The sequence below is a fragment of the Dicentrarchus labrax genome, unplaced genomic scaffold (assembly GCF_905237075.1).
Source record: "Dicentrarchus labrax unplaced genomic scaffold, dlabrax2021, whole genome shotgun sequence".
Taxonomy (NCBI): Eukaryota; Metazoa; Chordata; class Actinopteri; family Moronidae; genus Dicentrarchus; species Dicentrarchus labrax.
Window position 1 is genome coordinate 24,211,476 of NW_026136718.1, and position 25,132 is coordinate 24,236,607.

The 25,132-nt window shown below is 41.3% G+C and overlaps 3 protein-coding genes across 5 annotated transcripts; all 3 read right to left on the minus strand.

Moving 5' to 3' along the window:
- Positions 1 to 502: 502 nt before the first annotated feature.
- On the minus strand, positions 503 to 6,062 carry plcxd1 (phosphatidylinositol-specific phospholipase C, X domain containing 1). Its single transcript, XM_051376701.1, has 7 exons — positions 5,507 to 6,062; positions 5,219 to 5,342; positions 4,578 to 4,720; positions 4,350 to 4,478; positions 3,212 to 3,367; positions 2,178 to 2,358; positions 503 to 2,048 (listed from the first exon to the last, which is right to left on the minus strand). Exons 1-7 carry the CDS (start codon positions 5,633 to 5,635, stop codon positions 1,804 to 1,806), a joined length of 1,107 nt encoding a protein of 368 aa, XP_051232661.1. The 5' UTR covers positions 5,636 to 6,062; the 3' UTR covers positions 503 to 1,803.
- A 1,537-nt stretch (positions 6,063 to 7,599) lies between these two features.
- jade3 (jade family PHD finger 3) lies at positions 7,600 to 17,681 on the minus strand. 3 transcript variants are annotated; one of them, XM_051376689.1, is made up of 13 exons: positions 17,491 to 17,681; positions 16,026 to 16,096; positions 14,928 to 14,995; positions 14,707 to 14,766; positions 14,532 to 14,614; positions 14,275 to 14,432; positions 13,995 to 14,185; positions 13,599 to 13,810; positions 12,769 to 12,936; positions 12,535 to 12,651; positions 11,400 to 11,858; positions 10,085 to 10,202; positions 7,600 to 9,946 (listed from the first exon to the last, which is right to left on the minus strand). In XM_051376689.1, exons 4-13 carry the CDS (start codon positions 14,753 to 14,755, stop codon positions 9,120 to 9,122), a joined length of 2,382 nt encoding a protein of 793 aa, XP_051232649.1. In that variant the 5' UTR covers positions 14,756 to 14,766; positions 14,928 to 14,995; positions 16,026 to 16,096; positions 17,491 to 17,681; the 3' UTR covers positions 7,600 to 9,119. The 3 variants fall into 3 exon arrangements, with proteins under 3 accessions (XP_051232649.1, XP_051232648.1, XP_051232650.1); XM_051376688.1 differs by lacking the exon at positions 16,026 to 16,096; XM_051376690.1 differs by lacking the exons at positions 16,026 to 16,096; positions 17,491 to 17,681 and adding an exon at positions 15,875 to 16,015.
- Positions 17,682 to 17,844: 163 nt separating this feature from the next.
- On the minus strand, positions 17,845 to 23,611 carry rp2 (RP2 activator of ARL3 GTPase). The gene is made up of 5 exons (XM_051376700.1): positions 23,318 to 23,611; positions 21,505 to 22,173; positions 20,599 to 20,713; positions 19,706 to 19,791; positions 17,845 to 19,603 (listed from the first exon to the last, which is right to left on the minus strand). Exons 1-5 carry the CDS (start codon positions 23,480 to 23,482, stop codon positions 19,520 to 19,522), a joined length of 1,119 nt encoding a protein of 372 aa, XP_051232660.1. The 5' UTR covers positions 23,483 to 23,611; the 3' UTR covers positions 17,845 to 19,519.
- Positions 23,612 to 25,132: the final 1,521 nt, after the last annotated feature.

Here is a 25,132-nt window from a genome sequence, read left to right on the forward strand (position 1 = left end):
TAATTATAATTACTGATTAAATCAGTTTATACATTTCAAAATAAATGGTGATGAGGGAATTATGTTTGCCTCTGAACACAGTGAGAGCTCCGGTCACTCTTTCAGTCAGACCTTGTTTAAGTTGTGTTTGGCTTTAAATAATATTTACATTGACCTGTGGACGAAATATAAAAGTATTAGACACGTTTGTAGATGGAACAAATTAAACTGTTAGATATTTTTATGAATGAACTTAAAGTGAAATTTAAATGAAAAAACTTTATTTATGTTTGTTATATTTCTATCAATTTAATGCTACTATAATGGAATAAAATAATCAAACAGCAGCAGGAGCTCTGATTGGCCAGACCTCTGCAAACAGATAACAGTGGATCAATCAGAGCTCCTGCTGCTCTGGGGGTTGGACTTCAGTTACACTGTGAACACATCTTTAAATTATATCCTAAAATGAAACAGTTTACAAAATAGAAACAGTAAAAACAGAAAAAGTGAAACAAGAATATGATTGGAAGATACATAAAATAACATCTTTTTAATGATTACATTTTAAACCACAGAATTGTAAATTGGCAAATTTTAGGATCTTTTTAGTTTAATAATGCAAATTGGACCAATTCAAATTGGGTTTTTACAAACTGAGAAGTTTAATTTAATTTCAGTCTCAATACTAATTGCATAATTTAAACACCATTACCTACCATGAACAGTAGAAGTCATTATCTGAATATAAGTAGTTTCTTATTTTACAATTTACAATGTTTTACACTGAAATGAAATAATAGAGCTTTACATGGATCTTTTTGCCTGTTTGTCATCATGTTGGCTACAAAGATGGAAATGTTTGGACTGAATGGGCTGAATGGATCCCAAAAGAGCAGAGTTTCAGACTGATGATGTAATACAAACCATTGTGAGGGAACGTAAAAGCATTGAAAAGGAACACATACTGCGAGGGAACACAAAAGCCTTTTCCCCACTGTGGCCCTTCAGGGACTGAAAACACCACAGGTCAGTTGTTTTATGTACATGAAGCAAACGCTTTGGAGAGTAGAGATTGTGATACTCAGCACAGGCATCTTGGAAGGAAACATTTTAACAATAATTTGCACATCTGAATGATCAGTAAATAAAAGTGTGATGACTTGCTTAAAAAGGCTCATGTTTATTGTAAAAGCTCATCTTCACAGGCACAGCGGTGCAGCATTATTTTAAATCAAGGCTGAACCTGTTGGCTAAAGTATATATAAGTAGAACAGTCAAGGTTGGGTTCATGCAAATAAGTTTTCCATGCATTTTGCATAAGTTCTTCTCTACATTCTCTACGGATAAATACAAGTATGATAGTTTATACAGTTTAGCAACTTCTTAAACTTGCTGCCCACATGTCATAATTATAAAAGTTTGTGGCCTACGTTACGGTCCTATGTGCTCCTTGAATACATTGTTTGTGCTTACTCATCTAAAATGCCTACATTAAGGTGAGATTAGTTGTATCATTATTGCTTTGGCCGTAACATAAAACTGGCCACCTCTCTGTCTCGTGAAAACTGATATAGTACATTGCATAAATAGTGAACTGAATGTAAACAAACAAGTGCAGGTCAAAATACCAAAAAGTCTGTTTTCAAGCAGCTTTAAGATCGAAATGTACATTTCACTGCCTCCAGTAAGTGCATTTATATTTAGATGAATAATTCAAGTACTTGAAGTATTTTTCTGTCACTCTTAAAAAAACAAGCTTGTGTGTATTTCATGCTGTGATTCACATTTCTTTTTTGTAGAATAATGCAAATTGGTTAAAAGTCACGAGGACCATTTCAGTAGTTTTTCATTCAGTGCAACCACAGTAGGTACAAAGTGGCTCTCGGTGATAAAGTCCCCAGCAATAATATTGAGAGAGCCGACTCTGGAGCCGGGAGTCTGCTCCTTCACCCAGCTCAGCAGCGTGGGATATGTGGACATCACCAAGTCCTTTAGGGACTCTGTTGGGTGTGTGCAGATGTATTTCAGATCCTCTGTCAGATTAATCCCCGTGACGAAGAAACCTCCTGAAACACAAAATACGCATATGAAATTTTATGAGCGGCGTAGGTCAAATGCAGTGTCAATTAAAAAGAAATGAATCATCAGTTTTATTCCCAGCCTGTGTTTGGTGATTGAAATCAACAGCAGATTACCTGGTCTGCCATGTTGTTTCCTGTGTTCAAATGCCTCAATAAGAGCCTCAGCTTTGCATTTGTTGGCCCACCAGTAGGGAATATGTGGCCACAGGTCGCTGTGACAGCTGGCAATACTGTGTTCATAGGACACAATCACTGAGCAGCCTAAAGCCCACAGGTTTCGAAGAGTTAACACTTCCTGAAAACAACAGAATAACCGGTTGAGCTTCATATTATGTCAAGTTATTTTTACACATTATTTAAAGCAGGTCATTCAACATATTACAACAAAGCTCACTATTGTGAAAATATTATATAACATGTAGCAAACAGCAGTTTCTGTACATTTTTTGAATCATCATTATATATAATCTTTGTTGTTCGCAGCAAAACAACAAATTAAGGCCTCTTCTTATCAACTCTTTGCACGCATCTTGGGCCTTTGAAATTATATTCCAGAGGGATGGGGATGGAGGGCTGGAAATTGCCCCCAGGCCAGCGATTTGAAACCCCTGATTTAAAGGATAAGACTGACGTTATTTTAGATTTTACTTACTGTCAAAGAAACCCATGAAAAGATATAAGTGAGTTTGATTCTCAATAGAGAGCTAAAGACATGCTGTCACGTCCAGAATAGTTTCTGTAAAACAGTGAAATCTCTTTCTGAAATATGAAACATGTTCCTGAAGTTTACTTTCCATATTCTAAGAGAGAAATTATCAACTACAGCAGCTGCTGTAAGAAACCTCCGTCATTGTAAGCCACAAACACTCACAAATATATAGTTTCAACAGCTGGGCCCTGTGGTTTTTAGCAAATGTTACTCAAACAGGACTAAATAGTGCATTTGCACAGTGTGGGGTGTAATGGGTTTTAGACAACAATTGTACAGAGGAATAAGATATGTCAAAATTTGGCTACAAAGACAACATTTGCTAATAGGATCAATCTTTGTTGGTTTTGGTCTGCTCAGGGGATTCACTGCCATTAAAAAATGTATATTGTGGCAACTCTAATTCTATAGTCTTCACTGAAAACTGGAGAAGTTGTACCGTTTTGGGGCAGAGTTTGGAGGTGAATATGTTGCGTATGGTTGTGAGTAGCAGCGTGTGGAGCTCTTGGTTCAGGCCGAGGAAGTGGCTGAAGGAGAGGATCACCACCTCCTTGGGATGAGCGTCCAGCCACTCTCTTATCTCCATTAGAACGGTCTGCCAGGAAAACACAAGCTACCATTTAGTCTGCCTTTACAGCAGGACACAATAATATAATGCACGATTCACAGCCTTATTTTAAAAGCACACGTATAACTTGTAACATTGCCAGCTTCAGATATCTGGTAGGACCGGTTTTTGGCATTCACACACGGGTCTACAATAGTAAGGACGTCTGTAACAACCTGACACATCTGTTTGTTTCTTCTCACCCCCTTGCAACTCTGCTGGAGCAGAGGTGAGTGAAGAGCTTTCTGATTTATCATACAAGCTGTCAGAAAGATTTCCAATCGTATTCTGCAACCCAACAGGCTTTTAAACATGTTGAGGAGTGTAGAAATATCCTGGAATTGCTCACTGATTGACTTAGTCCCTATAGGCCAACTAGTTTCCACTGTAACATGATGGATAAAGGTCCAAAAACTTCACATTTTGTTCCCATTAGAGCCATGCTGAGAAGATGTACGGAGATCTGAACTGTAAAACTGCCACCAGATCTAATACATTGAAAACAGTTTGATGCTCCTGTTCATATGAGAATATTTCCAGAAGATTCAAGAGTTACAGCGTATGTGAGAAAGTGGCTGTAAGTGAGACTATGTAACCTCAAAAAGAAGAAATAACACCTTCTTCCTCTTGCTAATGAAAAGCTGAATTCATAAACTGCATCCTCATTCAGTTCAATTCACTCTTTAGTTGGTTTGGTGTGATCAGTAGTTTATGGTGGCTGAGGTTAATAAACTTTATATAAAACTCTATAACAATAACTGACGTTACTGAGTGAGTTCACTGACTTCTGCTACTGTTCCATTACATTTGAGCATTCATTATCATCCTGTAATCCTGTCTCATCGAATGTTTGCTGAGCATGAATGTTCTTTATGGTTATTGCTGTAGAATCAATTTGCCTTTACAGAATCATAAATTTCACTGTAGCAACAACTTTTTGGACATTTGTGTCTGCATGCCATTACTTCACCTCCACAGTGAGCGTGGTGTATACACCGTGGTAGAAGTACAGATCAGTGGAGCTGTCATTGGGCCTGTGCGCAATTCTCAGGTCACAGTATCTGACCCCACAGTCCAGCTGCTGCTTTATAGTGTACTCCTGCAAGACAAGGGATGCATAATTTATTATATAAGGTGCAGCTTCTTTGTTATTAACAATGAGTTACAACCAGCTGGTACATCTATTCTGATTTATTACCTGGGTTATAGCCCACTTGTACACAAAGGGGCGAATGAGGGGCTTCATGTATTTGTCTAGCTTTTGAAGCATGTCTGGCTGGGTGAGGTCAACAGGGGATCTGTCATTCATATCCAGACAGTAGGTTATTGCATTGTGGCTGCCTAAGTTGGGAAAGGACAATAAACACCATCATTACAATCAAAGCAAATAGACAAAACAAAAGGAAATGAAGCAAACACTTATTTGCCAACACGTATGCACATATAACACAATGCACTTCAGACATAGATTGTGTTTTCTGCTTTCACAGCATGTTTCTCAATGTTGTTGCGTTGTCTGAGTATCTGTATCTGTGTTAAACTGGTGAAGACATTTTCCTCAATTTGCTTGTGTTGCGTGTATTTGCATGTGTTTTCTTTAGCTGCAGCGCACTGAGCTCTCAGGGTTACCCTACATAGGGCATCATTCCTATGTTCCCAGGGTCCTATGTTCTCTAGATCTAGGGTGAGGGGCTTTGGGATCTTAAGAGCCAGGGAACATACACTCCCCTATATAGCAGCTAGAATTACAATTAGTAAAGAGAGATTGAAGTGTTGAGTGTACTACTCCAAACAGCCTACTTAATCCACACTACAGAGGGCTGTTATATGGCAGCCTACCCGGGATGGCCAGGTGGTACAGCGGGGTGTCCCACAGAGCACATGGCAGGTGAGACATCCAGCTCTCCATAGGCAGCTCTGCCAGACCGGGTTCACTCACTCCGGACATCCTGAGCTCCAGCGTCTGCAGGCAGCACAGTGAATGGCACACAGAGGGACATCATTAAAGCTGCTGTTGTGTCACATCTACAGGGAATTCTTGTTTGTTTACTATAGGTATCACATAAATGATGTTCAATATCACACACAGTAACCCCTGAGCTGTCACCCTGTTTATTTCACACTTACTTGATCAAACTGCTGCCGCTGCTTCCTCCAGTCGCAGAACCAGCTGAACCAGCCCAACCACCACACAGGGGAAATGCGATGACTGAAACTATAGGCGTGTGCCAGAAGAAGTCTCCCATCCCACAGCATTACAAAATATCATGGCTCTGCATAAAACATGCATGGTGAGATCCGGAGATAAAGCGTGGCCGCACAGTCTGGTTACCTTTTACACCTGCATAGCCCGGGATGACGAGGACAGCGGGCCCGGCGCATTTTAGCTCCAGTTATCGATTATCCATAATGAATCGAAAGTCCACGCATGATCCGCTGGCGGGTGCATGGACGCAGGGTGAGCCCCGTCAGTGCACCGGGTGTTTGTCGGTCCTGCGAGGTGCAGCAGCAGCAGCAGCAGCAGAGTGTGCGGCGGGCGGGGAGGGCGGCACCGCGCCTGCTGACAGATCAGCAGATACAGAGAGGCTCTCCTCTTAAAGAGCCCACTGGAATGATTCGTAGGACTGTGGTCGGAAACTCCCGAAAACATGCTGCAGCCCTGCCCAAATCCCTACAAGTGATGTCACGGCAGGTATTTCCCATCAGCTGCACGGGGTAAAACACCTGGTGTGACGTCAGGGACGGGTAGCAAACAGAGGCAGCCACTGTTAGCATAGCATAAAGAGTAGATACAGTCATCACGTTATTCATATTTATTCTGATGGTATAGGCTATTGGATCCTTCAAGGGGTCAAAGGATCATTCAGAGTGCTTGCGATATGATTAAAGATGCACTTTGGAGTTTTCTTGTAAACAAAGTTATGTTTACTTTCAGTGTGTCCTTGATTTGCAAAGGTGGTTTTAAAAAAAAACGAAAAAAGTTAAATGTTTGCATTAATGTGTGCTGGCTCACCAGTTTCTCCTTCCTCGCCTTTGTTGGCACATCGCTACGTTTCTTGAACATTACTCGTTGCACGTCGCCCACATGCTCACACAAAAGAACAGCTTGTGAAAACATTGCTCCACAGCGCTACAAGTGGTCAGAAACTCCACAGGGTACCTTTAAAAGACACATTTCTGCTACACGGGCTAATTGTTTATTTTTAATACTTTGCTTTTTTTATTCTGTAACTCTGGAAACTGCTTCAGGCCTCTAAATGTCAGACACAGCTTTGCTTTGAAAGGTAACAACAAGACAGAAAGGTTGTTAAGAGCTGGCCCATCTGTTATAAAACACTGTTAGTGAGGTGTTTACAGACAGAATTACACTTTATATTTACACCAGTTATACTCACATGTTGTGTAAATGTGTCAAATATACCACAGTGTGGCTCATACACTATGAGGCTTTTGTCTTCTAGCTTAACACTCACCTCGGCTGTAAATAGGTCATGTTTTTAGAACACGGACTTGTGTACTAAAATGTCCTTACCAAGAGTAAACTGATTAAGTCGTGTGTTTGTTTGAGATAATTTGGTCTGTCAGGTCTTTCTCAGCTTCTTCAGCAGGTCAATAAACCCTGAAACAGCACTAACCAATGTGGTGAAACACAGACAAACTCATTAATGAGCATGAGAACCAACCTTGCTGACTTTGGGGTCAAACCACACCAGAGCTTTCCTTTCTCTGTCTCTCTCTGTTAACAGCAAACACTTCAAAAGTCAAAAGTGAAAGCACAGGTTTAATTAATAACCTTAATTATGACTAATTTAGTTTAACTAGTTACTGTCTCAGTATTGTACATTCTGTCTCACTGACACACCTAAACTGAATAGAGCCTTTATTATAAGTTATGAAAAGGCAATATGTCTGCTGTGAAAAAGGCTTATACACATATTCTAAATACAGCTTACCAACTCCACTTTAATACACACTGTGTACAGTGGCTGTAATGGATAGGTGTGGCAATGCTGCCATCTAGCTTTCCACCCACAACTGATAAAAATCATGAAAGCCTACTCAGGTTTTGCAAGTGGTCAGTCATCATTAATTAACTCTTCTTTCCTAATACTCACCCTCTCACAAACTAAATTGAAATACTTTTTACACAATTGCTGCTTGCAGATAAATTACACTTTAATATTCTCATATACTTTCTATCACATACACAAAGAACACAATTATTAATTTAACAAATTTATTTAAAAAATGCACTTTCCACAGTAGAAACATAGCATGTGAATAACATGAAAGTCCCTCCCGTTTAATTGAAAAATGGATGTTTCTGAAGTGTGTTAGTGTTAAAATGTGCACCTGTTTTTACAATTTACAATCCACAATCCAGTCATATTCTGTATAGTAGAGTGTATCTGTTAAATTATTACAGTTTCAGAGGTGCACCACCGGGTTGATGCCACGCAGTTTGCCACCACTGCTCTAAACCCCACTCTTCGTCATGTCTACAAATGGGACAACAGATCCAGTTTCACCTGCTCTCCTGCCTCATTTGAAAAGGTAATTTGGCCCAACCTTGTTCTAATAGGTCTTTTTCCCACGGTAGATGCTTGGTCAGATGATTTATTCTTCGATCAGACATCCTTATTTTGTTCATTTTATTTTTGACACCATTAAACACTGATGTGTTTCACAAATTTGGCCTCTTCTAAAATGATAAAAAAAAATAAAGCTTTTTTGTGGTACAAATTAGTTCACACATACTAAAGAAGTATTTCACTATTGAATTGGCATCTGTATAAAAAAAAGTCCTAACAGTGTCCAGCCCTAGTAAAACCAGTTATGCCAGGTCATTTATTATTAAAAAAAAAGTGTCACAAGTAACAGAAAAGACTGCAAATATGCAAGTTCCAAAGGTAATTTTCAGTTAAGTCTGTGATGATTTGAGACCAGTAATAAAGGCAATGGATTACATATCTGTACTCAGTCTTTGCTTTTATGCATCCAGGTTCAACTACGTTACTGAAGGATACATCAGGGAATGTAATTATACTCTCTTACACATATTTCTTTCCATTTTTACACAACTTGAATGCTTTTCATGATCACTTACCAGATTACTGAAGGTTCTAATAGTGCGAAACTGCATTCCTACACATAAAAGGCATTTGTGTTCATAAAAATGACTCCACTACTTGACAAATGTAAAAGATCACCAAGTCAGTGTATAACCTGGGGAAACACTGTAACAGACAGTGTGCAAGAAACAGGTGCAGTAGATACTACAACTCACTACAAAAGTCCCATCTGGCATGTCGGTTTTATTTTCTACAACTTTGATTCACTTTTTGAAGTATCAATAAAGTGGAACGTGTGTGATTCAGTTAAACATTTACATCCCAATCTTATGTACAGCAGTTTTAGTCAAAGGCAAGTTGAACCTGTGTGCAGCAGGAGTGTTTCATACAAAGTTGAGTACAAAATGTAATGCTAGCCACAATGAAAGGCAAGCATGATAATCTCAGAAGACTGACAGATTTTGTTCCTCTCAAACCAACATTAACACACAGCTATGCTTCTTTATGGACCTCACTGGGAGATGTTGTTGATGACCCTTCGTGCATCTTCTGCTTTATGCAAGCAGCGCCGTTAGCACTGGGTCTTGGACCTGGTCCCTGATGGAGGTGTGTTCACATAGACGGCCTGGCACTTGGGAAGGTCAGGAGAACAACAGTACAAACAGCTGTCACCTTTGCATGGGGTGTCTGGAGCCCAGCGAGTGTTTCCCATGACTGACTCCTTTCCTTGGAGCGTCTGGCTGAGGCAGCCCGACCTGCCGCCGTCTGTGCCTCCCTTTGGCCTCTGGCTCTGAGTCACTGAGCTCCAAGTCAGGACAGTATCCGTCACTGTCCTGGTACGATCTCGCGTTTTTCACTTTGTGTTCAGTCACGGGTTTATCCCACAGTCTCTCCTTGGACGAGCCCTTTCGGGACAGTTTGTCAGAGGCCCGCAGGTCCTCTGTGCTCCGCACCAATTTAATAGTCGCCTGTTTGAAGGACCTGCCAAAGTGCTCCATGGCAGACTTGCGAAAGCTGCTCTTGTCCAAAGCCTGATTTGAAGCGTCCTGGTCACTGGGCGTCTGGCAAGAACTGTCCTTCTGAGCCACAAACTTCTCTAAGAGGCCGTTAGATTTAACCATGCACGCTCGTTCCTGGTCCAGTTTGCCGTTGCTGTTGGATGAGTGGCCGTGGAGTGCAGCGTGCAGGGCTAAAGGTTTGCCGGTGGGTTTAACAGGCAGTGCAGAGCTGCTGGAGTGGCCTGAGGAGGACAGCCGTCCGTTGGAGCGCTCCTCTCTCCGACCACGTCCATGCATCTGAGGCTTCCCCTGACCCAGCCCTTCACCTGCATGTTCAGTAACATTGCCACTATTGTCCGGGCAGAGCGGCCCATTACCAGATTTGGAACTGGGATTTCCATTTCCAAGACTTGAGGATTTGGGCATTTTCAGCTTCAGAGTTATCCTCGGAGGAGGACGAAACAGCACGCTCTCTGCTGGAAATGAAGGAGGAAGGCCTGGTGACAAAGAAGGATGTGCAACACTCAGCTATGACTCAAATTTCACAACTAAATATTAGCACAAAGCAACAATATTATTGGAATCGATTGTTTGAATTCTAAATGTGTGCTTGTAGTTGACAACAGGTGGCTCACCAGCAGAGAGCTCTTGGTTCACCAGCTTCACGTGCAAGTTGAACATCTGCTCCTGGGCTTTACTCTGCAACAGCTTCAGCTTCTCCCGCCGACTCACCATGTAACACAAATTCCTCACCTGCACAATGAGGAAAATCAAACACTGTTCATTAAAAACAAGAACTACACTGCATGACTGAAGCTTTTCCTACTTCATGGCCATGCTTACTGTCTTTCATACATACTTTGCATGTGCAGAGCCTATGAAAGCATTCACCCTTGTGGACGATTACCAACAGAAATAATAATAATAGAAAGTTAATATGCAGCTATTCAGAAAAATCGTTAATTTAAGACATTTGTACATTTGAACATTTAACTAGTTCCAGCTTCTGCTGCTTTATCTGTCTAATAAACCACATATTTTGGGGTTTGGACTGTTGAAACAAGTAATTAGAAGACATCACCTTGGGCTTTAGGGAACCTTTTCACTGTTTTCTGACATTTTTACATTGGCAGGATAAATGAGCATGAAAGTAATTGATATTCATGGCCCTACATTAGGATTCACCTCTGACGTCAGAGGCAACAATTGTGTCTTTGTTGAGTAGTCAGGTCTATTTTAGCCCTACAGTTTTTACCTCCATTTTTCTTGACTTGACTCTGAACTGCAATTTTCAAGTCCTGCCACAGATTTTGCATTAGCTTGGAGACTGAACTCTTAATATTGTTGTTGTGTTGAAGCCATTTGTGTCACTTTGGCTTTATGTTTGGGGTTCTTGTCTCACTGTTTTTTTCCCTCTCACACATTTTTGCATCCATTTTACTCTTTACTTTCACATGTCTTCAAGAAGCCTGCTGCAATCTTTTTTTCTGCTGATGTGTGCAGATTGATTTGTGGAGATTTGATTTAAACTGTGATTCCATGTTATAAAACAAGCGAAAGAAAGAAACACTAAAGAAGGTAAATACTTACTAGACCGTTTATCTAGTTTTTTGTACGGTCAGCTCAGGAAATTCAATAACTTCCCAATCCAAACCTAGAATATACTTTTTAAATCATAGATCAATGCAGACTTTCTCAGTTATTATACAGCACGCAGTGTTGTGTTATGTGGGAGATTTCTAAAGATTAGCATATTTGTTTATATTCTGAAAATTAATACATGAAATATGTAATATAATGTGCTGTCTGACTCCTTATGAAGAATGCCCATTAAACAATATAAAATCAGGGTAACGAATAGTGGGCTGTTGTTCTGGACTTGCTCTGTAACCAAAAATAGCCAGACTCTGCACTAAAGACTGTAAGACTGCCGTATAAAAAAGCACCCACCCTCTCTAAATCCTGCCGCAGGTGCATGAACATCCGCATGCGTGTATGGATGCTGTCCTCCTGAGGCTGCAGCACCAGGTTCTCCTCCTCCTCTTTAGGGGGCAGCAGAGCTTTGTTAAAGTTAGCTTTCCTCTTCAGCTTCCAGTACTGATAGATGAAGTCTGCCAGGCGCTCGGACAGCTTGAGGTCCTGGGCCACCTCGTCCAGCTGGATTAGAGTGTAGAATTCCTCCTCCAGCTCCTGTAGTCTCTGCGCCCGCTGGCCCACCTTCTCCGCCTCAGCGGGGGGTTTAGAGCGAGCTGGGCTCAGGCCAGATTCCCCAGTTTTAGACTTGCTGTGCTTGAGGCAGAAAGACTTGAACTTGACCTCATCCCCTTCATCCAGGATAGTCTTCATCTCCAGGCTGTGCTCAAAGGCACATGTCACATGGAAAGGAGTGGTGCAGTTCTTTACCGAGCACTGTGAGGTGGCGGGGGCGACAGGTTATTATGTTTACATGAACTAGAACTAAATTACAGAGAAGAGTAACATTTTAAAAATTACATATTTTGCAGAATCCCAATTTCCCCAGTAACTTGAGTTTACGTGATTAGTTTCATAACTGGATTACTGTCAGGATGGTTCTGTGGTAGACGTCAGAAAATATTTTATTAGACACATGGAAGGGCATTGAGGCATGCTTATTTGTCACCCTGATGAATTTACGAAGCACATTTAAGGAGCTTGACATTTTGGTAATTACACTTGATGAGAAGATTGCTACCAATCATCTCTGTGTGCTAAATATCAGCTACCCTGGCTCCGTCCAAAAACCAGCCAATCAACACCTCTAAAGCTCACTATTAAAAACAGGTTATATCTTGTTGGTTTATTAACTGTGGTTTTACATGGTGATTCTGTGCGGGACTATTTCCTGCTAAGCTAACTAGCTGCTGCTTCATGTTTAGCTTACAGAGATGAGAAAATAATCGTATTCACTATTAATATAAGTTTTGTTAGTTGCAAACCGCTGCTGGCTGTGCACAATCACAATGGGTGTGGTGTCTGTACAGAGAGCATAAAGTCATGCCATAATCATAAAATGAAAAGCGTTCATATAAAAGCGCTCACAGTGAGGAGGCAAATGAACACTCACCTGGATACATGCACCTGTCTTCAGTTTACACAGACTGCAGATGAGAGACCAGCGGCTGGGTGGGATGTGGGAGACTTTGGTGATTGGTTCCATCCGCTCAGGACAAGCGATGCTCACCTGCAGAAGAGGTAAGTGTACGGCATCGTGAGAGTTTGTGTAACATTTAGTGTAAAACACTATAAAGAGGCCAGGAGCAAAGCAGAGGGTGTACAGTATGTGTTTGTTTAAATGTACCTCTGGTATCCACAGGGCACAGCTCACGTGTGCCCACTTGGTGCCTGCACGTGTAGCCTTCATGGCACCGCCCTTCTTAGGACACAGAAGGCACTGGGGGTCGATGGCGAGGACACACGTCCTACACAGCCAGTTTCCAACAGGCACTTTGACTATACCATAACAGGCCTGTGAGGAGAGCAGCAGATTGGACCACTTTGTGACTGCTACTTAAAGTCAGAGTGTAAATGGCACATTTATTGTCAACACAATTTGAACAGATTCATTATAAATGAGGAGAAATTGTCAAATGTGTATCTTAAAATCAAATGCTGAGACAGAAAATTATGTTTTGCTGACAAATCCTTCTTTAAAAATGGGAAAAACATCCAATAAACTTCCAATACTGGCAGCTTTATACAAATGTATATATTTGAATACTAGCAGCAGAGCTCACCCTTAAGATGATTCAATATAGCGATATGAGCTAGGACAAAAACAAACGATTTAAATAACTTAAGTTGAGAATTGAATTGGAATTCTTGATTTGGAAATAAGCACTATGAATCAACGTTTTTACCTTTAATTTATCTGATAGTCACATGAGACATTAAATGTATATTGTAACTGGATAATCTCTGTACTTTTGTGTTGTGCAACATTTGCCTTCTAGGCCACGTCTCTCCTTCGAAAAACATTATTTACTAATGGCAGCAGAGTTGTCGCTAGTAACTGATCATTTTTACATCATCAAAATCAGCAGTGATAAGTTGTCTTTTAAATCATTCATCAATTGATCAACTACTGAACCGACAGTTTGCCTGTGTGATGAGAGGTGTACTCTGGTTTACCTGGTGCACACAGATGTTGCACTTGTCACAGAACACCATGTCGTTCCCTTCTTCACTGTCGGGGGAGCGGCACACATCGCAGATGACGTCCTCGTCGTACTCAATCCCCAGGCCTTCCACCGTATCGATGGCATGGTTCATGTTGTCATGGCACTGCCTCTCCAGGGCCTCCATGGTGCGCTCCATTGTCAGCTCGTCTATGGGCTCCTCCCCTAGGAGACAAAACCCCACATGGTCACAGAAACCCCAGCAGACCGCTGCAACATCATGAGTCCAAATCTTAATGCTCTTATTTCCAGCTTAGGGAGACAGATGTCCATGTTCATAGATACTGTCCAACAAATTGCACAATGTGAATTTCATGGCGGATTATCCCCTGATGATCCTGTTCCTTACCCATGCGGTCAAGCTCTCTGTTGAGAGCGTGCAGCCAGTAGAGGTCCATGTCGTCCAGGTCGTAGCGACACATGGCCTCTGCCAGCTCTTTGATGTTGACATAACCTGGTTCTGTTGACTCCTGGCTCAAGCACTGGATGTACTTCCTCTGGTGGGTGTAGAGCACCTCCTTGGGCCTCTCTGCAATAGCTCTGAAGACAGAGGACACGATCAGAATCTGTCAGCGGAGTAGCACATTCAGACTTCTTTGTCCAGAGTCAGACCTCTGGGACGGTGTTACCTGACAGACGGCTCTGGGATGGTGTCTGGACTTGCCAGCACCTGGACTCCCTTCTCCCACTCCTGCTTCCAGGTGTCTGCCAGCAGGTAGTAGTCATCTGGGGACACATGGTGGGAGTCAGGCAGCTTCATGGCACTGATCAGGTCTTTTCTGAACACCTGCAGGAGAGGCCACGACACACAGTGAGTCACACACTGGTCCTCACGTTTAACAACACTCAGCACAGAGCCTGGCAGCAAGGAGGGACGGGAACTTACTTCAGCCGGTTTCTTCTGGTTGGAGGCGGGGGTTCCAGGTTTACTGCCATACTTGTTGGAGGAGCAGAAGGACGTAGAGGGACCTATATAAAGAAAGAGGGTGTGAATAAAAGAAGAACAGAGAAAATGAAACAGTCTGGTTTAGGTTATGGCATCCCACAGATGGAGGACTCACTCTCATTGTCAGAACTGTCGCTGCTGCTCGAGGACCTGAGACGTTTCATCCTGTAACATCCTGCAGAAGAAGAAAGAGCAGACATTGAAGCATTTAAGACTGTAGGAAGAAAGAGTATATTTTAAATCATTAACAAATTGAAACTTTTTTTAAATCCTTCTTCACTGGACCAGCAGAGATATGAACCAACAGTGTGCAAAGACAGAAGATAAGTTACTCACCATAAATTTCAAGTTGAAAAGCATGCTAGTAGATTTCTCTGAAACCCTTAAATTGCTTAATTTTGTGCCTGCAAAGAAGAAATATATGTCAACTCAACCAGTAAAATATGCCTGTGTAAATGAAAGATGTAAAGGAACAAAAAATGATTGTAACAATAGTTGGGTCTGAATTTGCTAAATATTACAAATCAAAACCTCTTTTTTGCATTTATTTTTGACTGTTTAAAATAAAGGAAAACTGCACAGACAGACAGCACAGGTTCACAGAGTGTGTCTTTAGTCTACTGAACCACTGGGGCGACTCATTAAAAGGTTTCTAAATACTGAGGGACTCAAACCCACAGTAGCCCCAAATACAGTACGCTGTTTCAACAGACAGGACATGCCTCACATTCCCCATGAGGACAGGAGGGGTAGGAGGGGAAAAGCATGAAGCCAATTCCGCTCCATACCATATTATGAGTAAAATACACTGATGCCAACTGCGTAGACAAATATACAAGCAGTTTGTTGCTGGTTAATGTCCAAAGTGGCTGAAGACATAATTCAGTGTGATCACAGTAACTTTCATGTCACTACTTGACCATCAGCAGTCGTTCCAGTATGTTTCTTGACTAAAACGCAGCGCTATTTTTAAGATGAAATCACTCAACACAAACACACCACAGTACACTGTGTGTTCACCTCCACAGCAGAGCCGGCTGACGCTGCACTCTAATCGTCTGGCATCTGTTACTGACATGAGTGTTTCCATTTCTGAATGAAACAGTTTGTGTGTTCAGTTCAGTCAATACTGATAAATAAGGATAAGTGATGAATAATGTGACGTTTGGCTTGTTCAAGCATAAAGCTACACTTCTGACTGGATCAAGATAAAAGAGATGGTACGCAGATCTGGATAAAGCTTACTGACAATTAACACTCAGACACGTATATAATATTATTACCCATTACTGCATGTTTCCATTCAGTGGTTTCAGTTCTGTTTTAGTATGACCTTTAAAAGTACTCCAGCAATGAAGCGACTAGTTGACCGACAAAAAAATGGATTGCCAACTCTTTTGTTAATCGATGCATTTTAAAACAAAAATACCAGACATTTACTGGTTCCAGCGTTGAGTTTTGGATTGTAAGTCGCACACAAGCAGCCTGAAGACGTCAGCTTTGACCTGGGAAATAGTGATGGTCAAGTTTTACTGTTTGACATTTTATGGACTTAAAAATGAATTGATGATAAAAGTAATTCTTAGTTGTAGCACAAATATCTCTCTTCATGTTTTATTTCAATATACTGTACATTTAGTTATTGTCGGATTACAAATGTGGACAAACTGAGTATGGGATCTTGTACCATCTACTACATCCAACAAGTAGTTTGTATAAAAAGTTAACAATGCCGCAGGAACAGGGAAAAAAGATCACCACAATTGGTGGTATAATTTCACTCCAGCCTTACCAACCAAGGCTGCACAATATAGTAAAAAAATAAATCATACTGCCATTAATACGATTGTTTGATGATTCACGATTAGTGGGAATGGTCATTTTTGCATCACAACTTAAAACTAAACTATTAAAATCCTGATGATGTGACATTTGTTGGGATCTGTAACAAACAAACATGTCTTCTTACATCTGAAGAACAATATTTGTAGTTCAGGGAATCTCTGCAGCTCTACAGTACTTCATTATGATGCTGTTCTGTCACATATTTTAGCTTCATCAAGAAATTGCAGCTTCTGCAGTTTGTATATAGCACAGATATCTGCATCCCTACTACTAATGTTAATTATATTAAAGCTTAGGAGCAGACACCTCCACTGAAGGAGTCACCAGAGGTCAGCACAAAGAGCCACTTTAATGCCCCCCTGCTATCTCCACACACACACACACACACACACACACACAGTAAACTGGCTATGGATGCGCACGGATATGACATCACACTGTGAAGAGACCCCGATATATGTGAGTGACAGGACACAACGACCGCCGCCTTGTTTACATGTCTTTCCTCATACATTGTGCTGTCCTAACTGTACCAATGTGCTAACTGAGACTGCACTGGGCTACAAGGGAACTGTGTGCTCTCAGAAGAATAAACCCGTAAATAACAGAGAGCCTGCCCTGCCCAAAGAGCCTGGTTGGCGCCAAACACACACGCGCGCGCGCACACACACACACACACACACGCACACACACACACACACATACGCACACAACACACACGCGCGCGCACAGGCCTGTAGCGGGCTGCACTGCAGGCTGTGGAGAAATCAAACATGGGCGCCACCATCATACAAAGATGTCACTTCCTAGAGCCATTAAGACGACTATTCACACAGCTGAACCGGGTTTACTGTTCACTGCAGGGGACAGCGAGGAGTCACACACACGGCTGCCCCACAGTCGCCAACATGAATGTGGTAAAGGAGCCGAAAGAGTCCTGGAGAGGCAGAAAAGGAGCAGGCCCCGTGGCCTGGATAGCCCATCCAGGGCAAATCCTGGCACACCGAGCCCCACTGAACACACGAGCATATTGTTCACATTCCTCCCCTCTTACCTCCGGTCGGCGCTCTGCTTCCCGCTACACTCCACTTCTCCGTCCACACTAAACTTCCAGCACACACCGATAAAAACAGAGGCTCCGGTTCTCGCTGTAGATTAAATGGAGTTTTTTTTTTTTTCTGTATCCCACCAGTGGGAATCTCCAGGGTTGCAATCTGTCCACCACCACGGACGGCACAACAGCTCTATTGTACCGCGCGTCCCGCCGGGTCCTAAACCCCGCCGCTTTCCCTCCAGCCTCGGTGCGCTCGATTTGCCTCCTGGCGTTGACCTCCATTCATACACCACAACACGGTTCTCAATAATGATAACGCATTGATATTAAATAACCAGCCAGCTACCAGTGTGCTGTCAGATATTCTACAGCTTTAATGGGACTCTGCCATCGTTATAAAGACAGGTGTCGTTCAAGAGTAGAAACAACAAATTACAGACAAATGTGCATTCATAAAGACAAATTGTTCTACAAAAACTGGATGCTCAAGTACAAAAGGTTTACAAATACAAAAGTACATCACAATTCCCTATGGATTATTTGACTTAAAGGCAACTGTACAAACCAGTTTGATATATCAGGCTATATTTAACTTTAACTAAATCTGTAATGTGTCTCATGTCATCACTGATAAATGAATAAAGGACGGGCCCCCACACAGACTGGGTGAGGTCAAGCTGTTAGCCATTGACAGGAACTATCAATAGTGAGTCAAATGATTAAAATGCTGTGTGGAAGTCAAATAGCTGAAGTGAAAGCTGCAAACTGTCACAGAGGAAGATTTGAACCCATGCTTTAGACAATCACTGGAATAATAAAACATCTAGTTGGATGGAGATATTCATAACCTTTTAGCAGCTTAAGACAAAATACACACAGTCAGAAAGGAGTATTTTACATTTACAACTAGTTCACAAATGTTAAATTGCTCAAATAAAACTTAAGGAGTTCTTTATTTTTTAAAAAGGACACTATTATCAGGTTTCAAACAGAATGTTCGTTGTATAATATAATCTTTTTCTTTTGTAAATGTCAACTGAGTGGCTTTGCGCTGATGATAGTGAGCAGAACTAAAAGTACACCAACTCAGGAGGACGGATTATTAACGATATTGTGATTATAGACTGTTGTTACCTGCACTGGCTCACGTCTGTCACCATATAACCAAGATCACAGTAACACACTGCTTTGTTTCAGTCATCTCGCTTGTGAAAAGCCTGCTAACAAAATGAAGTCACGTGTAATGAAACTTTTACTAAAAATTATAATAAAGAACATGAATTTGTCTATACAAAAACATTCAGTAGAGTATAAAACAAATATTACAAATTTAAAAAAATGATCACATGAGTTGCCTACATCTAAAACCCAGCAAGTGTTTACACTACTTAATGTAAACAGATCAGTTAATCTGGATTAACAGCAAGATACACTTTCACAACTGAACTTTGGCCTAACAGATATCAATAAAGATGTAGTTATGGTCTACACAGCATGTCTCAAATATACAAGTTTTAAACAAGTCCATTATCTAAACCACATACACAAATAAATCCTCATAAGAAATAAAAAATATGATTTTTATATATATATATAAAATATTCTCCCTCAGGCATTCTTGTGCTCATGGTTTTTTCACTGCAACGACGGTTTCAGACAGAAAAGAAAAACAAAGCTTTAAATAAAAATGAAATACATTGACAGCAAAGAGCTACATTCACAATTGATGAAAGCAACAGAATTTACAAATACATTCATAGAAATATAAATATTCACAGCACTCTTAGCAACTAGTGGATGTTAAGTAGTTTACAGCAAATGTTTTGGGATTTTAGTCTGCAGACTGCATGGTTGATAAACTGTTTAATCCAAGGCCTTATCAAGTACAGTCCTTAATAGTTTTGTTTCCTACCTAAATTTTAAGGGCGAAAACAGGCAAATAATCAAACGCTACTCATATTCAAACTGAGCTGTACGGCGGGGAATTAAGGAAATCAGATTCCATGTCTGACAAGCACTTTATACCCATTCACAAGCCCATCTGCATGTCAGCGAAGTTGAAGAAGCTGTCCACATCTCGAGAGGATGTATTCTTGTTATCAGAGACGAAAATCTGTTGAATAAAAAAAAAAAAATCGTTTTGCTAGGTGTTTTGCTAGAAATAGAGAAGTGATCTGTATCAAACTAGAAAAGGCCACAACTACAGTGAAATTACCTTGGTCCCACTGAACACTTCATGAGCGATGTTCTTGCAGGCTTCCACAACTCCGTCACCGTTCAGCTCGAGGGCAATGACAGGACCTTTAGGAGTAACACATGAAAGTCAACCTACAGTACAACAGCAGTTCTAACTAGAGATGTCCCGACCCCATTACCAAACACCAGGTCCAAATTCAGGGCTAATAAATTACATACAATATTGGACTGGGGGGGACAGACATACACCATGTTAGGCAGTGTCGGAGGAATTTACAATACTGACATCGGTATCATAACAGTCCGAACTACATTGGTAATTTCCAACATACAACTGCTGTACACTACAGCTAAACACAGGTTTCCTTCAATGCAAAATGTTGTTACACAATTTGGTTATAAGACAGTAGTGCTTTCTACTGAAACAGAGATCCTGACACATTCTGATATTGACAACCAAATTTGAGTGCTGATTCAGTTGATTTCTGGGTTCCAGTTTGGCACTGGGAAACTAGCAGTCAGCAATGTTGTCATAATAAAATCATATTAACATGTTGACCAAGTAATTTTTTTAGCTTCTGAAAAATAGCATGAAGTCTGAGAGGGAGTAAAGTGTCTTTTAAGCATTTGGGTGGAAGAGGGAATCCAAAAGAAACAGCTGAGTTTTTGATATGAGAGCTAGAAAACACTACAAACAGACCCTCTTTGACATTTTAAAACACACAGTGCTTGTTTCACTCTGCTCTGCTATAGTATCAACACAACCTAATACCCTCATAACTGTAAATGCAAATGAGCCTGTGTAACTATAGGTTTGTCAGATAAGATCTAAAAAACCTTGCTGAGTTCCTGAGTTGCTGATATTTTGGAAATATTTTAGAGCCGAAACAACAAAGCAAAAAAGAAAACTACCTTTGGTGATCCACTCCACGAGATCCTCTGCACTGTTCTGAAACACTCTCTTCACGTCTTCAGGTCGCATCGACACTTCCTTAGTCTGGATCAGCACGAAACCTTTAGCTGTTGCCTGTGAAAATGAGATGGAAAAAGTTACACAATAAAAAAAAGGTTTGCAGCAAACCACAAACTACTTAACAAATCCTCCACACACACACACACACACACAGATAAACTGTAAAGAGTCTTCCGGTCTCATGCTTATGTGATAGAGTAATACATATTTTGGTAACAGCACAAACATAACTGGAATGCTTAAGTAACAATACAGCCAGCTTAGCATGGTGGCTTAGCATTTCAGATAAAGTTCAAAGTCAGCTAAACAAAAGAGCATAAAACAAAATTGGAATAGAGATACTAAGGATGTAAAAAGATTAGTAAATGGAATATGTAAGAATCCCATAAAGCAATGCTTTATCACTAGAGGTGGAACTGCCTCAAAGGGAGAAGTCAACATTTTAAACTCCAAGTTATATATATTCAGAAGAAATAATAGTAAGAGTATAAGCTTTGGTCCCGATGCAGCTCAGCTCATTTGGCTGATAACCAGCTTCAGATTACTGCAAAGAATGGCAGAAGCTAAAGCTTGAGTTCCTCAATGTTTAACCTTATTTAGTATATTCTTTGTTAAACTTCTGCTCCTTTTATAAAATGGGGCAGGCAGTGATAGTTAACACTGGGTTTGCTTTTTCTTGCAACTAATTCTGCATCCTTTTAAAGCAAACTGACTGCACCCAAACAGTGTATGATCAATAAATAAGATATGATACATCATTACCACCACCATCTTTCCATTCCCATCATAAAAAATATTTTTGAAACTAAGTGACCTCATGCTGTCGTCCTTTTAATTCCCCTCACCTCATCAATCATTTTGCGGGCGTTTGCAGTGGTGTACTCTCCAGCGAAGAAAACAAAGAGGCAGGACTCTTCACTGTCCTTGCGTCTCCCTCCCTTTGTCAAAGGCACAATGCTGCGTGAAGGGTCAGAGGAGATTCGAACAGACTTGAATTCAGACTCGGAGTCTGGGGCCGGTACAAAATCCAGAACCGCTGAAGCCTCTGGCAACAAGCTCCAGTTGTTCTCTCCAGACACTGGTGTGAAGTCATGGATGTTGCTCCAGTTGTTGTTGAATATGCTGAGCCCGGCGTCCTTGAAGTGGAACGCCAACTCGGGGTAGTAGTACTGAAAGCAGCCAAACTTCATACCCGTAGATGACTCAATGATGGGCTGAGTGGCGCAGCACAAGAACACATCCATCTTTTTACAGTCCCGTGTGCGAAACTGCTGACAGGCCACCACGCACTTGATGTCTTTACAGTCTCTGAAAAACACACTGCCCTTGACAGGTCCTAGAACAATGCGGCAGTTGACGCAGTCGTCGATGGTGATAGTCGCAGAGTGGTCGAACACGTAGATGTTGCAGTTCTCACACTCTTGGATGACAAACTGTTGCCCGTTCAGTTTGCCAGACAGGCGGCCCACCGTGACATCTTTGAGCCCTGTCAGCATGTAGTCTTTCGGATCAACCTGTGCAAAGAGAAAGGTGACTGGATGAGTATTCAAACATATTTAGAGATGCACCAAACTACTTCTTATGAACCCCACTAGTATCTAATATATTTTAACTCCCACCATCAAATAACAAAACTGATATGTCTGTAAGAGCCTAACATTGATGTAGACCTTTTAGACATGCTTATACCAATTATGCAATGGTATCTATATTTAATGTCCCACTAGCATTAGTTGTTGTAGATTTGCATGCATGAAGGAAATGTATAACTTTACTTGTTGTTTACTTTTAGGTGTGTACCTACTTTCAGACTCTACAACCGGATACTGCGTGTTGTGTGTTATTTGGTCTACTAAATTTAGTGAAACATCCCATGAGTCAAAACGGAAGTTGAACCACCACTTGGCTAACGCCTGTAATCTCTGAACAAGTTAAATGCGGCCAGTCGTGTAACAGTGAACTACACGGTGTTGTAATCCTATAATGAGATAACGCTGGATGCATTTAGTGACAGAGAGAAAGAGAGGATGAGGCTGTGAACCTAAAACCCGACTGTTTTCAACGTATAAAGAGCACTGCATGCATCCTGGGTACTTAGGTAACATGTAAAGCTGAATATTTAACGACTGTGTTACAGGATAAATGGCTGCTGCGCAATGAATCTCAGCAAGTAAACAGTGCAGGTTTACCTGGCTGTGCGGCTGTAGCACTCAGGAAATCAGGTTAGAAATACAAATATCCACATAAGGTAACGTTACTGGTTGGTACAACAGGGTCACTGACACACACACACACACACACAGACAGACACACACAGACACACACACACAGACACACACACACACACACACACACAGACACACACAGACACACACACACACACACACGCACACACACACACACACACACACACAGACAGACACACACAGACACACACAGACACACACACACACACACACACACACACACACACACAGAGACACACACACACAGAGACACAGACACACAGACACACGTCAATGTAGCTAGCTGCACCTCTTGGAGAACAGTAACGTGAGCTAAAATAAGAATAAAGCGTTTTTAGCAGTCAGGTTTCGCTAACGTTAGTTAAGAGTTTATTTTATTGTATCACTTTACGAGTCCTCTGCGTTACGTTACCTTTTCTCTCTTATCCCAGCTGTACTGCTTCGGTGCCTCGTCGGTGTTGTTGCCAAGGGGAACCGCGTTGCTTGTCGTCGTAGTTTCGACAGTCGTCGTTGTCGGCGTTAGATCCTCTTTCTCGGAGGACTTTCTTTTGGATTTTTTCGAGAAGAAGCAGCCCATTTTGGTCTCTCAGTTGCGACTAGATAAGACCAATTTTCCAACCGCAGCGTTAGTCTGAAGAACACGAGAAAATGTGCGGCAGAAGCTTACGTCCACTTTAGTTGACAAGATTTTTTTTTTTTTAGCTTCCTGTTTCCCAGCTGCGTTTCGCAACCAATCGGTACCGTGGTAGTCGTTACAACAGCCAATCACAGGCCTGGATAGAGTTACGGGATCACGTGGAGGAGGTGTGCACTCATGAGGCGTTCGTGGTACAATTATAAAAGAGACTTCCGTAACCAGATTTTATTTAAAACATATTTTATTGCGTGTTAATGTACATAAAATCCAATTTCACAGACGTACAAAATATTTTTTACAAGTCTAATTTAGTACGCCACGTTTTGTATGGCGTATATAAACACATAATAGCTGCTATTCTGAAATAGATAATATAATATAGTGTTTTTATACATGATTCTATTAATTCATTCTCTGTGTTTTTCTGTGGCAAAATACAGTTACACGTCGCCAATCATGAATACTCTCAAATTAGATTGACGTCGCCACTTTCATCAATGGTCAGTGAGGCAGCAGGCCCAGGCAAAATCAAAAACCTTTGAATTTACCAGAGTACCTCAACGCACCGTCATCTCCACATTGGGCACACCTCTCCGGGTGTTGTCTTTACCACAAAACGCAGCTTATATAAAATTACTAGCTCATATAAAAAAAACCGTATATAAATAGTAATATCATGCGATGAAATAAAACGAGTGAACGGAGTCCAGGATCAATGCGCTTTCTACACACCAGCCAGGTTTGTGTATGTATTTGCAGTGTATAAGTGTGAGCTGTAAAAAGAACACACTCATGCACAAACAACATGTAACCATGTCCAACCAGACATCAGATAAGCTTGCAATTTAAGCCACTAGGCCACTCTAATAATAGGTAATCCCCGCATTATGCCCGTTGTAAGAGATGCTCTGAAGTCTTACCTCTCTGTACATCCCCTTTCTATTCTGTGAAACCGCATGACCATTGAGTGACTGATATAGTGTTCAAATACAAAGTACCTCTGCAGTAGGCTGGGTATGGTAAAGGCCCTGTTAATGGAGCATCAGAGTGGGCTGTGACATTTCCTACTGTGTCACACATTAGAGTTATTTATGGGTGAGAAAGCAAAATACAGCACTGATAAAATCTGAACTGAAATCGTTGCTGAGGTAGGAAAAACAAGCTTGAAGACTTCCTTTACCCCTAACAACAGCTGGTTTTGCCAGTAACAGTGCAGACAAATGCTATGCTAAAACACCATCTGATGCATGTGGTGCACTGATTAGCTTCTAAATGAAATGTATTTTGAGGTGCTACTATTGTATCCGTTTTAAAATTCATTTCAAGATATTCACAGTCTTTTCACAGCCACAGTGCTTTCTTCCTCACAGGTGCAGCAGTTATGCCTGCAGTGGACCTCACTGGGAAAATATATGGCAGTGGAGCAGTCCATATATCAGTGTGAAACCAGCAATATATCTGTTATAGCTCATGATAGCTCAAGGGATGGCTGGATTAACCAGTTAATTGGCCCTGGGGCTGTTGGGCGCACACACACACACACACACACACACACACACACACACACACACACACACACACACACACACA